Here is a 14,444-nt window from a genome sequence, read left to right as displayed (position 1 = left end):
TAAAAAATAACCACAATAATAAAACAGGTGATTAAATTCTCATAACGCTCTCCAGGAGGGTAGCTCACTATAAATCCAGGTCGGCGTTTCATTCCCCAAGAGCACAAGGCACCGCTGAGGACGTTTCCTTTCAAGGCTGGAATCTCAGCGCTGCCCGCAGAACCCTGCCTTTTACGGCCCTGGCTGGTCTTCACCCCGCCCCTCTCCCAGGGAAATCTCCGCCCACTGAGCCCCAGTAGCCCCAGCGCGCTGTCGCCGCCTCGGCGTAGGCACCTGGACGCGCTAGGCCTGGATTGGGAGCGCGCACGTCGTGCGTCCCGGCTCTCTCGGGATTTCGCTTGGCCCCGCGGATCAAGGCCAACAGTTTGGCCCACCATGATCTCTGCGGCGCTCCGGGCCCGGGCTGCTGGTCTCACCACCCAGTGGGTAAGGAGGCTCGGAATGAGCCCAGGCACTGCCGCCGCCCTTCTCCCTCTCTTTTTGCCTCCTTTTTGCGAGCACCAGAGTGCCTTGGCCTGCAGGCGGCGACAAGGGCACTGCGGCCTTCGCTCTCTTCCCAGATAGGCCGCTGCAGCTCCACGGCTTGCTAGAAGCTCCGAGGGAGGGTCGGCGAAAGTAACTGCGGCGGATGTGTGGCCTTCCGCACAGGACTGGGAAATTGACGCCTGATTTGGTCAATGAGAGGATGAAGGAGGGGCTGCTCGGTGGTCTGCTGTGTTTTGTTTTCGCTCTAGCGCGGAACATAACGCCTGTCCTAAGTCGGCCAGATCTGTTTCAATACCCCCGCCCCGGAAGGAAGCACCTTGCATATCAAGGCTAGTGACCTTGTTGCTGTCAGGTTCTGCATACTGGAGAGAACTCTGGAATCGTAGGCCTTGGCTTGCATGGTTTATGAGCGTTTCTTTAGGCCAAAAGAAAGGTAACCACAGTGTTTCATTTACTGCAGTTGTGCTCTTCATATTGGAAAAGTTCGGTAAATCGTATTGAACTATGTGAAAGAGCAGCACCACAAATAATACTGCATAGCAGGATTTTAGTTTGGTCTTTTGAGGTCCAAGTACATCTCATTTTAAGGAAGGAAATTGAATCTCAGAGGTTGAAACACCCAAGTTAACTTAAAAGTGCAGGTTCCAGAAATGACCATTATAACAGGGAATTCACTGGAAAGAAAGAAGCCTTTTTGTCCTTGCAGTAAAATAGAAAGGTTGAGCCAGTTATCAGCACAAGAGGGGGAGATAGTGCATAGTAGCATGGAATGAGCTCAGTGTTTTAGAGTTAGACCTTAGTGTGGGTGGTGACTTCACTGCCTTTTCTAGCTTTGTGACTTTGGTTATTTTTCTCACTTAGTTTCCTCAGTTGTAATATGGGAGCATTTCAGTTTGCAGTTTAGTCTTTCAATAAAAGTTTGAGGTCCTACTGTGGGTCATACACTGCTGGACTCCAGGTAACAATATGGATAATGATAGATGACATTTGTTGACTACTTTCTATTGCCACCCACTGTGTTAAATATTTACATTCTAAATCATTTATGAGGTTGGTACTACACCCCATATTACAGATAAGAAATAGATTTAGACAGTCACTGTTCTTGTATAGTTAATAGTCTCATATAAGAGGAACTTTGAATTAAGGGAAATATCATACAGTGTTAGAGTTATGAATAAGGTCATTCAATTTGGTTTGAAGGTGGTGTAAGATTTTTCCTGGAGACAGTACTAACAGATTAGCTATGGGGTCAGAGCCATTGGGGAGAGGGTACTTGAGGTGGAAGGACAACATAAGAAAAGACTATTGATAGTTGGCAAGAAAAAGCTTGGTATGAGAAGCCTCAAGTGTTGCTGGACTATGGAGATTGTTGGAGGGAAGGTGAGTTCCAAAATGAATGAGAGAGGTAGGCAAGGCCAGATCTGGGAGCTTCTTGCATGCCATGCTAAAAAAAATTGACTTTGTCTTAGAGGCAGTGGAGAGGCAATGAAGGGTTTTAGAGGAGCAGAAGGACATGGTCAAGTTTCTGTATTGGAAGAATCACTGTAGGTGACTGAAGTTGGAATAGATTTGATTGGAGCCAGAGAGGCAGGGAGACTAAATAAATAGGTAAGAGGCTCTTGCAGAGAACCCCAGGTGAGAGATGATGAGGATCAGACTATGTCTATTTAGTAAAAAGGATAGAAACAAAAATTTTAGATTATTCTGTTTTTAAGGCAAAGGGGTTAGAGGTGCAAATTGAAAATCAGTGTTAACAATGAAAAAGAAGAATAACTTCAGGTAGTGGAAGAAAATTTTAATCAAGTTTTATGTTTTTGCAACTTCTCTCTCTTTTTTTTTTTTAACAAACATTACCTGTTATGTAATATGTGCTCAATAAGTATTTGTTGAGTTGATAAGTTTAATTTTTTGTTTATTTTTTTCTAGTGTAATTGAGAAATAATCAACACATTTCACTGTATAAGTTTAAGGTGTATGGCATGATGGTTTGATTTACGAGTTTAATTTTTTATTACACAAGTAGTACATTGTAGGAAAAACATAATATTAGGAACAGCAAATAGAATGAGCTCAAAAAATAAAAATCACCCATAGTATCATCAACTTGGAAATTACCAAAATGTTACCATTTTGATGTCTGCAAGTAACAGACCTTACAGAATTTTTCTTTAATCAGATGATAATTGTTCACACTGTTTTGTAACCTGTTTTTACCCATAATATATTTTGATCAGCTTTCCTTATCAGTAAACATTTCTATACTGTCATTTTTAAGGCTGCGTAGCATTCCATTGTGAGGATGTTCTATAACTTAATATAACCAGGCCCATCATCTAACCTTTTACAAATATCAGAATGACCTAGGAAAAATCAGGGAAAGAGTGAATAAAGAGGTCCCACTGATAAAATTCCTTTCCTAAAAGAGAAACCTTTAAAGAAACTATTTACATTTTCAAAGAAATTGCTTATTCTTGTATAATTTCTGCTTTATTAGCTATCTGCCATTTCCTTCAGCCACAGGCTTGTCAGCTCTTCATTGCTTAAAAATTATCAAGAATTTTTATACTGTGTCTGGAAGTGCTTGGAATACACTGGTGTGACCTTGAGCCATATTTCTTAATCTCTTTAATCTCATTTTTCTTTCTGTAAAGTGCAGTAATACCTAATCAACTAATTGTCAAGAATTGCCTAAAATTAAAAATTATGGAGCAGTAGATAATCAGAATAGGTTTATTTCCTTTTTTCCTTCAGTAAATGCCCATGGCTTTCTATAATGTTGACACCACTGTACAACACATCACTGCCTCACTCCTAAGCCACCACTTAGTTTAGTAGGGGTGAGAGGGTTGTGGCATTTTAAAGGACTGTGTTTTCAGTTTTAGAATTTTCATGTTTCTTTTTTAATAGTTTTTATCTTTTTATTCATTGACAATATTTTCCTTTATGTCCGTAAGCATGGTTGTAGCTGCTTTGAAATTATTCGGTAATCTCCATTCATTGTCTTTTTTCTTGAAAATGGATTGTGTTTTCCTTTTTTTTTAAAATGTTGAATAATTTTGGATTGTATCCTGGACATTGTGAATGATATGTCATAGAGGCTCTAGATTTTGTTAATTCTTCCAAAGAGTGGTGTTGGTGATGGTGTTGTAGGCAGTTAACTTAATTGAACTCAAACTGCAATCCAACTCCCTCATGGGCAGCAACTCAAATATTGGTTCAGTTCTTTTGGTAGAGCTGCTTGGAGTCTGCCAACTGTGCAAGTATGGTTTGGAGTCATCCACAGTATTTGGGGCTTCTCCTCCCTGGCACTTCCTTTTCTGGGATTTCCCACTATCCCAAGCCTATGATTGTCCCAAACATTCCTGTGGTTCTTCAAGCCATTAGGGCTGCCAGTTTTTTCTTAAGAGTTTTAATTGCCCAGCACCAGATAGACTGGGACCTGCCTTCAGGCTAAAAGATGTGAAGAAAGAAAAAAAACCCAACCCATTGGTTTCTTCTAAGTATAGGCTCTCCTGTATTTGTGTGCACTTGGTTGTTCTCCAGTGCCTTCAGAAATTTTTTTTTTTAATTTGTAAAAAAATATTTCGTCCAAAGTTTATAGTTATTACTCAGTGGTTTGGCCAGATAATATCTACTCAGCCATACTAGAAATGGTGGCATTTTCTTTCTAAAGTTTGAGTTTTGTAGAACATTTCATTAGAGATTCTTAAACCTAATTTTGCAATGTTCCAGGGTATCTCTGTTTTGGCCCAACGCCTTTGAGAGGAGTTCTTAAATTTTTTTTAAGGCATTTGTATTCGTTTTCTATTGCTGCTGTAACAAATTATCATAAACTTGGTGACATAACACAACACAAATTTACTGTCTTATGATTCTGTAGGTTAAAAGTCTTACATGGGTCTGGGCTAAAATCAGGGTGTTGACTACATTTCTTTCTAATGACTCTACGGGAGAAATACAGTAAGAGCTACATGTCTTTCTGGTGACTGGTGATCCGAGGAAGTTGCCCTTATTTGTTGGCTCATGGACCCCTACATCCATCTTCAAAGCCAGCAAGGGCTAGTCAGACTCTCACATCACAGCACTCTGACCCTTCTGTCATTTGTCACATATCCTCCGATTTCGCTCCTTCTTCCAAATTGTAAGGGCCTCTGTGATTTTCTTGGGTCAACCCTGATAATTCAGAATAATCTCCCTGTTTTAAAGTCAACTGATTATCAACCTTAATTCCATTTGCAACTATAGTTCTCTTTTGCTGTGTATACTAACATTCACAGCTTCCCAGGATTGGGACATGGTATTTTGGGGGCATTGTTATTCTTCCTGCCACAGCTTTAAACAGTTTAGGGGAAAGAGAAAATGAACAAATTCTCAAGTTTATTCGGTGAGGTTCCGTATGCCACTGCAAATTCATATCTTTATATTAGAGATGTGAACTCAGTCTCCATTTCAAAGATAAAAATAGCTGAACTTCCCTTCTCTTTGGGTGTTGTTTAGTACCAGGCCAGTACATTGGGTAATAAATTGTAGGTTCATTGACTATATTGGTCTGATTTTCCATTGGGAAACCTTGACTCACCAGTTTTTGAGTCTGATCAGGAAGCATGTTATAAATCAGTTGTTGGAAATGTCTTTAGTTCAATAAACATTAAAGGCTTATCATGTTTAAACACCTTTTGCTTTGCTTGTTGAGGGAGAAGGAAAGCTACTTTATATGTGGGGTATTTTGCTGGATGTTATCCCACTTTGTAGGTGAGACATCTGAAGACTCCCAGGCAAATATACTCCAAATTATATAGTATGAGCCTAAACTGGGTTTGTTTGCAAGTCCTGTTTTTTTGGTTTTTAAAAACTTTTTAACCTACCTTTTTGAAGTTGCTCAAGTTTACTGAGGGAAATTGGTATGCATTGTGAATATTTAAATTTTCTAAGCACTATAAAGTGATTTCACTTTGCTTAGGGAAAACAGATGGAAGTTCAGGGGCTTTAGAGAGGTAAGAGGGGGAGGTTAACCTTGGTACTGATGGATGAGAGGGAGGTATAGGGTGACATAGTGTTACAGGTATAGGTTGCTCCATGTACAAGGATGATGACGTGTGAGAGCATGGCAGGGTGGACAACGATAACCTGTTGTGAAAGATGAGGCTGGAAAAGGTCACAAAAGCCTTGTTACGAGTATGTCATACCACAGACTTTAGATTTTATTCTGTAAGCAGTGAACAGTTTTAAGTAGATGAGTAGCATAGATTGATTCCCACCAACTCCTCCTCCTGCCTCATCATAGTTTTAGGACAAAATCTCTGGACATGTAGAGAAGGGTGAGATTGGAAGGTTATTGCAGTAATCTAGGAGAGAAATGAGAAGAGTTGGAACTGGGGATAGTTGCAGGAAACATGAAGTAGCAGGAAAAACAGAATTTAAGAGTTGTTAAGGTAGAATGGATAGGACTTGGTGACTGACTAAATTGAAAAAGTGAGAGAAAAGAGGACTCTGGGATGTTTTTCATGATTATAATTTTTTTGGAAAAGTCATGAATAGCAAATTGACATAAAGATAGGAAACAAAATGTAATCATAAAATGGCATTTCTCTGCATAAAGAAGTGTTAATAGGTTCCCTTGGGCATCAGTATAGTAGGTGAACTTGCTTGATAATTTCAGAGGTTTGAAAGGTCACAAAAACTACCTACTTGTAGAGTGAATGACAAGTCTGTCTGTTCTTTCTGTAGAGAAGCAATTGTTTGGGGTTAAACAGAAGAATTACATAGCTATGATGGTTATTAGTTTAATTTTATTAGTAAAAGTATGTATTTTGGGGAAAATTTTGAAAAATTTCTTTATAAGTTAAGGTTCTGGTGTTCTGAGCCATGATTTGCAACCCAGAAAAGTCGTTACTAACATCAGTTTAATGTGCTGATAGTAAAATAAAGATGTTAGATTTTTCAGAGTCAACAGCAGAACGTGATTTTATCGTTGTCTCAACTATTTTATAATACAGCACTTGGAATACTGCACACAATTTTATTCTTTTCCTCAAGAACAACATAATCAAGGTAGAATATGTCTTGAAAATGGTAACTAAAATCCAGTGAGTGTTTCAGCTCCTGAATGAGGTTAGACTTATAATTCTTTGGCTTCCTGAGAAGGGGAGGGTTCAGAAAGAGGGAGTGAAGAATAAATCATAGAGAAGAATGAATGAGTAAAAAGACTTGTTAACTCAATTACAAAATAATAGTTGATGTTTAAAGAAAATACTATGGAGACAAGAGAATGCAATTTTGATTCTAAGGGGATATCATGGTAGTACGGTGAAAAAAACTACACAATTTGAAAAATACAAATAATGTCATGCTATGTTCAGATGGTTACATTTGTAATGATATGTAGTACGTGTCTAATATTTTGATGTATGGAGAAGATAGTTCCTTATTATCACTGACTAAATATTCCTTAATAAGCCTCAGCACTTCCAAAGATCCTGGGTAGGAAAAGATTGCCTAGCATTTCTTATTCTTAGAGTCATTAGCATTTTGAAAATTATTCATAAAATCCACGAACTAGGATATAGATATCATATACTATAAAGTAACAATTCCCAAACTTGATCAAAAGAATCACATAGGATATTTTAAAAATACAAATATATGGCTCAGCCATAAAAAGGAATGAAATCTTGCCATCTGTAACAACATGGATAGACCTAGAGGGATTGTGCTGAGTGGAGTAAGTCAGAGAAAGACAAATGCCATTTGATTCACTCATACTGGTATATGGAATCTAAAGAACAAAATAAATGAGCAAACAAAACAAAACAGAAACAAACTCATAGATGCAGAAAACATTGTGATGGTTGCCAAATGGGAGGGAGGTTGGGGGGAATGGGTGGAAAAGGAATTAAGTAAAAATTGGTAGTTACAGTGTAGTCATGGGGATGTAAAGTATAGCATAAGGAATATAGTCAATATTGTAATAACTATGTATAGTATCAGATGGGTGCTAGAATTATCGGGGTGATCACTTTGTAAATTATATAAATGTCTAATCACTGTGTTGTATGAGTATACCTGAAACCAGTATAATATTGTATGTCAACTGTAATTGAAAAATAAAAAAAATTAAAATTTAAAAAATACAGATAGTTGGGCTTCTAATGGTGGTAGATTTATTAAATTTTATTTATTTATTTATTTATTTATTTATTTATTTAAATTGGGGAGTTGGGGGAGGGGAACAGACAAGTTGCTGTCATTTTGTTCTTCAGTCTAGTTGTGGAGGACTTCACTTCACTGGTTCATGTTGGTATTATCATTGCGCTCTTCCCGGGTGGGGCCGACTGGTCGCCGGCCTCTGGATGACCACTCACGGCGGTTCTTGGCAGCTCATGTTGGTAGCGACCGCTCACACCGGCTGCCAGCCACTCACAGTAGCTTATGGCAACCCACTGCAGCTTCACCGCAGCCTACGCTGTTGCTGGCAACTCACAGCAGCCCAGCTCCAGGTCGAGCTGTTGTTCACCATTTTAGCTGTGGAGAGCAGTGTCACTGGCCCTCATGTGACATCCGGGGCGCTGCTCAGAGCCGGCCTCCCAAGCCAGCTCTTAACCAATGCGCCACTCGGCCAGCCCAGATTTATTAAATTTTAAATAAATACATGCTTATTTGAGCATATATTTATGGTAGGACTAGAAAATAAAGCAATTTAAATTTATACAGCATTTGTTTGTGTTTGATTTTCAAATTCAACTGAAAAAGTTGAGTTTAAGTTTGACCAGTTAATTCTTTAGGCTAAAAGCTCTTAAAATCATTTAAACTTTTGAAAATGAATATTTACAATCAACTCAATTATTTGGGGTCTCATTTGTTTTTGAGATTATTGAGACCCATTGTTTGGCCTTTTTAAAATTTCCTTCAGTAGCATTTTAGGACACAAGAAGAAAAGATAATTGAAAACTACAGTGTTACTTAAACACTTTACTAAAAGTGTTACTTAATTAAAGTTCCAATAATAATGATAATAATAATAATAATAATGGCTAACACATGAATACTTATAATAATAATGTGCTAAACACTGTCTCGTTCAATCTTTAACAGTTTAAGATACGTACTGCTGTTACTTTATAGATGAGCAAAACTAGGTGGAGAGAGCAACTTTTCCAAGGTTACAGTAATTGGTGAAGGAAGATGAGCCTAAACCTAGGTCCACTTTCTAAAATGATATTTCATTTCTGTGAAGTATTTCTGTCCTTAGGACAGTTGAGCATTGTTTGTATATGTATTGGATTTTAGATATCTAAAGAATGCTTTAAGTTGTTTGGTTAAGATGGCTGAAAATAATTATTACTATTGTTTCCATTAATATGGTTATTTAATCTGTATTGCTCTTTTAATACCTGGGCTGTTTATGTAGCTTTTCTATAATAGAAAATTTGGCCGAATTTTACTTGTTAAAAAAAGTCAAATATTTCTTTAATTTGAATTAACATTTTAAATTAAATATTTGATGGAACTTTATTTGGAGGACATTTGTAGAAGCCCTTCTATGCATATTTGAAAATATAACGAAACTTAATTTTAGTGGCTAAGGCATATACTCAAGTCAGGAATACCTTTGTTTGACTTTTCATTTATTTAACTGTGTGATCTAGGGGATGTGTTTTCTACTTGACTGACTATTGCAAAGATTCTGCTACACTTCATTCTTTTCACTTCCTAAATTTTATGTCATCTATCAGGCTAGACCAGTATCTTTCTTGGACAATAGGAATGTCCTCAATTTATCTAATGGAATCCTACATGCAGGTTTTAGATTTAGTTCATTGATTCCTTACTTGCTGTGTGTAGTACCCTAACACTGTGGTGGGCTTTTAGTATTTTTTTGACTATGAAAAATGTTAACAAATTTGGTTGGTACTAAGTATATGAATTACAGTATTTGTAAACTTTGTAGCATAGTATCTGAGGCAGAGTAAGCATATGTAATATCCTTGAAATAGATTTCACAGTTAATATTAACTCATCATCTACTTTATTAAACTAAAATTCATTTAAAAACTTATTTCTTAAGGATTTTTTTTAAATGTAAAAATACCTACTCAGTGTATCACGGACAAAGACTTTAAGGGGAGCTTTTAGTTTTCTCTGCATATCTTGGCTCTAGACAGCTTAAGACATGGTCTTTGCTTGAGCTGGCATTGGGGGAGGCTGTAGGTAATAAGTGAGTAGGCACTGGTGAACAATGGGGAAAAAAGTACTGAAGGAGCCAACATCACTTTTTCTTCACCATATGTTTCACATGTGAGTTGCGGCCTCTGCGCAGGTGCCACATATATTTGTGGATTTTAACTATAAATGTTTGGGGTGGTCTAAAAGGTATATTCCTTGCCTGAATTGATTGCTAATAAAGGAATAGACTTTGGGCCATAGTCCTGTCTTTCTGATTAAGTTACTGATTCTGTCAGGTTTTTTTTACATCTTTATTAAGCTCCCCTGGCTGGATATATGTAGCCTTTTATAGTGCAAATGTCAGAACTGAAAGGTGAGCAGAGTTAGATAATATTAATGTTGGGCAACAGATAAAACTAAAAAGAGAAAACAAAAAAAAATCCTATTCTTGGGGAATTGGGTGTAAGAATATAAAATTTTAATTTTTGTCACTTGAGCTATTGGTATTGATATTGCAAATGGTGATAAAAGAGTAGGGTGAGCAGAAAGAGCAGAGGCCTTAGATTCAAAAGACCTGGGCTCAGAATCCATCTGTCACTAATTGTGTGGGGTAGGGCAGGTTACTGTTTCCAAGCCTAAGTTTTTTTAAAGTAAAATGGAAATAACTAACCATAGATTTTTGAGAAGTCAAAAAAGGCATGTTGACGTACTTAACACAAATCCACTCAAGGTTACTTGAATCCAAAGAAAACACTGCCACTATTTGCCTGGTGTAAATCTCTGTTCCTTCTGAAACACTGATAAAAGAATAAGCTAGAATTAGAACCCATTATGAATTCTATGCTGTGTATTAGATAATGTCCTTGTTTATTTAAAAAAGTTACTTGAATTTTCATTTGGAGTTCACTGAATTCAATTGCAATTCATTGACATACATATAGACATTTCAGAGTCTAAAGGGAAACTTAGAATTTCGTCTGACACAGGGTAAAGCTTAGTTTACTCTTCGAATCAGTCCAGCCTAGCTAGCTAGCTAAATGGTTTTCTTCTGGTTCTAAGACCTGTTGGTCCTGGAATGCCTCTTTAAAGTGAAACTGAATTCAAATGACCCATTAAGTAGTGTAAAGGTGTTAATTCAAAATTGATATCTTATTCATTTCTTCATTGAAGGTGTTTGATGTAAATATTATAATGAATGTAAAATAGGTGAAGTTCTTAAAAATATCCAAAAAACAGCAGCTTTGAAAATGGTTATATGCTAACTTAACTATGAATGAGTAACAGTTTATGCCAATTGAAAAAAAATGAGGGCTGATATTTACCAGTTTACCCTATTTTGCTTGCTGCTTTTGTTTTATAGGCAAATTATCTGAGCCCTTTTTCTACTTTTTTGAAGAACTCGGCTTCAGACATTGAAGTTAAGGTGCTCAAATACAATGTTAATGATGTATATATGTTTAGGATTTCTGTAGGAACAGAAGAGTGGCATTTACTGTTTAAAAAAATTTTTTTAATACAGTAAATAGCTTGTTTTAAGTAAAGCATGTACTACATGCATTCTTTTCTCTCTAAATAGGAGCGTAGTGAGTCAAGGGATGCAGGCGTTTTCATTTCTAACCTGTTTTTCTAGAGCTCTGATATCAAATAGTTCCATTGAAGTGGCTAATAATAAGATCATGACCTTTGTTGTCATTAGCCCTAAGCTCTAATGTGAGTTCTGGCACTAGTGATGTGACCTTGATAAGTGTTCATAACTTCTTTAAATCTCTATTTTCTGGAAATAATACCCACCTTTTATGAAAGTTGTATTAATATGTAAAAAGCTTAGTGTCTGACATGGACTACTCCTAATAATAATAGTTAATGATAAGTAACAGAAATATAGTATTTACTGCATGCCAGGCAACGTATTAAGCACTTTACATGGATTATGTCTTTTAATCCTTACAACAGTCCTATATGTACTATTGTTATTCCATTACAAATGAGGAAAGTGGCTGTGGAACTGGGCTTTTTACCACTTTGCTAAATTGTTTCTCTGCACGTAGGGTATTTATGAAATCTTACATACCAGTGATACATCCCAATTTCTGGGATGTTAGAATGTGAAAATTTTGGTTTTTAGAAACAATGAAATTGACACTTCCTATTTAGTATCAGTCCTTTTCAACATCACAATCACCATCAGCAGGACAGTATTTTTAAAATTAGTTTGGTAACATTAGACAGGGTGATTTGGATTGAGGAGGGTCAGTTAGAAGACTGATAGAGTAATGCACAGACCTGAAATATGTCTGAAATAGAGTGGTGATAGTAAGAGAGGAAAAAAACTAAAGACTTCATTGGTTTTTAAAAATTGAAATGTGGGCCGGCTGGGTGGCTCAGTTGGTTAAGAGTGCGAGCTCTGAGCAACAGGGCCGCCCGTTTGATTCCCACATGGGCCAGTGACGCTGCGCCCGACCTGAGCTGACGCTGAGCTGCCAACAGGTGGCAGGATGGCTCAGCTGGTGAGAGCAAGTGCTCCTAACAACAAGACTGCCTGTTCGATGGTGGGCTATGCCCGCCTACAACTAAGACTGAACTTGGCACCTTGAGCTGAGCTGCCACCCAGATGGCTCAGTGGATGCAGCATGCGCTCTTAACAACAAGGCTGCTGGTTCAACTCTGGCATGGGATGGTGGCTAAGCCCACCCACAACTAAGATTGTAACACAGCACCTTGAACTTCGAGGCCACGAGCTGCCGACGGGCAGCCAGATGGTGACTGGCACCCTCCACAACTAAGACTGAAGAAGAACAACTTGGCTGGCCCCCCTCTCCAATTCCCCAATTAAAAAGCAAAAAATGAAATGTGATATGTTTACATGGCAAAAAAATCCAAGCAGTATGCAAGGAGATATATACACACATACAGTGCCAAGAAAATGTATACACGTTTTAAGAAAGGAAAACTATTAAAATTGTAATAATATATACCGATAGCAAAAGATGAATATAAGTCTCACATTTGACTTCTGCAATTACAAGAGGTGCTCAAAGTGGTTACCATCAGCCTCCAGACACTTCTGAGTACAGCGAAGTGTTGCTTGAGCAATGTTGACCAAAGTGTGAACATCTCTTAAAATGTGTATATATATTTTTGGTACCCCCGATATGTATAATAATAAATTTAAAATATATTAGGAGTGAATAATAGAGATAAGTGATATTTATTATGGTAAATATATATTGTGTATATTAAAGAGTAAATTTCCCTCCCACTCCAGATCCTTGGTCCCATTCTCTAGACACAGCCACTGTTAAATTGATTTCTTTTATAATATCTCTATATTCATCTTATTTATTCCTTCACTCCTTATATGATATTCTCTATATTGTAATATTTTCTATATTTTTAAAAAGTATTAGGACATGGAGATGGGGTATTTATAGGTTTTGACTTCCTTGTCAAGAACTGAAGGCTCTGAGATTTTATTCTATTTGCAATCTAACAAGTTCACCTGCCTAGTTTCATGGATGCTGGCTGAGACTCATGGGTCAGAGATAGAGGACTTCATTAATCAGGGCACAGGATGTAGCATGAGCTTCATGTTCATTTTGGTTCCCCTTGACCCTCGAATCCCGTGGGAGTGATATGGAGTAGCCCAGGTGACTGCAGTGCATCACAGCTGAGGAACCCAGCCCCCGCTGCAAGAAAACTTGCCCAACCTTTGCTCCAGAGTGAGACATTCTCTACAAAACTCCTTGAAAAGATAGTCTGGAATGAAAACTGCTAATGCCGGGCCGGCCGAGTGGCACATTGGTTAAGAGCTGCTTGGGACGCCAGAGGGCCCCGGTTCAGATCCCACATATGAAGGCCAATGACACTGCCCTCTACAGCTAAGATGCTGAACAACAGCTCAACCTGGAGCTGGACTGCCATGAGTCGCCGGCGACGGCGTAGGCTGCAACCCCTGCTGCAGTGGGTTACCATGGGCTACCGTGTGTAGCCAGCCACCAGCAGCCGCTGTGAGCAGCCGTCCAGATGCCGGCGACTGATCTGCCTCCCCCGGGAGGAGCGCAATGATGGTGCCAACTTGGGCCAGTGAAGCAACGTCCTGCACAACTAGACTGAAGAACAAAAGGACAGCAACTTGTCTGTTCCTCTTCCCCCAATTCCCCAGCGCTGTTCCCATCCCCCAATTCCCCAATAAAAACCTTAAAAAAAAAAAGAAAAAAGAAAACTTAATGCCTGGTGCCTCTGCTCAGAAGATGTGCAGAAACCCGAGACCCATGGAAAATACCAGGACTACTTCCTCCTCTTTGCCCACTTTAAGTAAAAATGAAATTTATATGTTCATTTCAGTAGGGAGAAAGGAGATTGGTGTTTTTCAACTATCTAAAATACATTATACTTTCACCAGAAAAATTCAGTCTTATGTGGATACAAATAATAAAAATAATTATGTGCAAATGCAAGAAACTCTTGGTAAAATCTGTTCTTTTGTGTCAGTTGACAGTGACTCTGTTAGAGTTGACTAACAAAGCATGATTTAAAGTTATTTGTTTGGTTCTTAAAATGCAGTTGTTTAAATCTTCCAGTTTTTAGTTCTTAAATATTTTATCCCCATGTCAGCTAAGCAGCTGTGATAATGCTTTAACAGGTTATATAGTACTTTCAGAGAAACTTTATTATTTGAACCTCAAAACACTTTAATAAGGGCCGGCCGAGTGGCGCGATGGTTGAGAACTCGCTTGGGATGCCAGAGGGCCCCGGTTCGGATCCCACATATGAGGGCCAGTGACACTGCCCTC

At 38.1% G+C, this 14,444-nt stretch overlaps 1 protein-coding gene across 1 annotated transcript in view; it reads left to right on the top strand.

Moving 5' to 3' along the window:
* The first annotated feature begins 256 nt into the window (after positions 1 to 256).
* NDUFV2 (NADH:ubiquinone oxidoreductase core subunit V2) overlaps positions 257 to 14,444 on the top strand; it is a 43,434-nt gene continuing 29,246 nt past the window's right edge. The window contains exon 1 of the mRNA XM_019649994.1: positions 257 to 426. Within this exon, the coding sequence (XP_019505539.1) occupies positions 376 to 426 (51 nt within the window). The 5' untranslated portion in view covers positions 257 to 375. The remainder of the gene's footprint in view (positions 427 to 14,444) is intronic.

The sequence above is a fragment of the Hipposideros armiger genome, unplaced genomic scaffold, assembly GCF_001890085.2.
Source record: "Hipposideros armiger isolate ML-2016 unplaced genomic scaffold, ASM189008v1 scaffold_136, whole genome shotgun sequence".
Classification (NCBI taxonomy): domain Eukaryota; kingdom Metazoa; phylum Chordata; class Mammalia; order Chiroptera; family Hipposideridae; genus Hipposideros; species Hipposideros armiger.
This window is presented reverse-complemented; position numbering and strand designations above follow the sequence as displayed.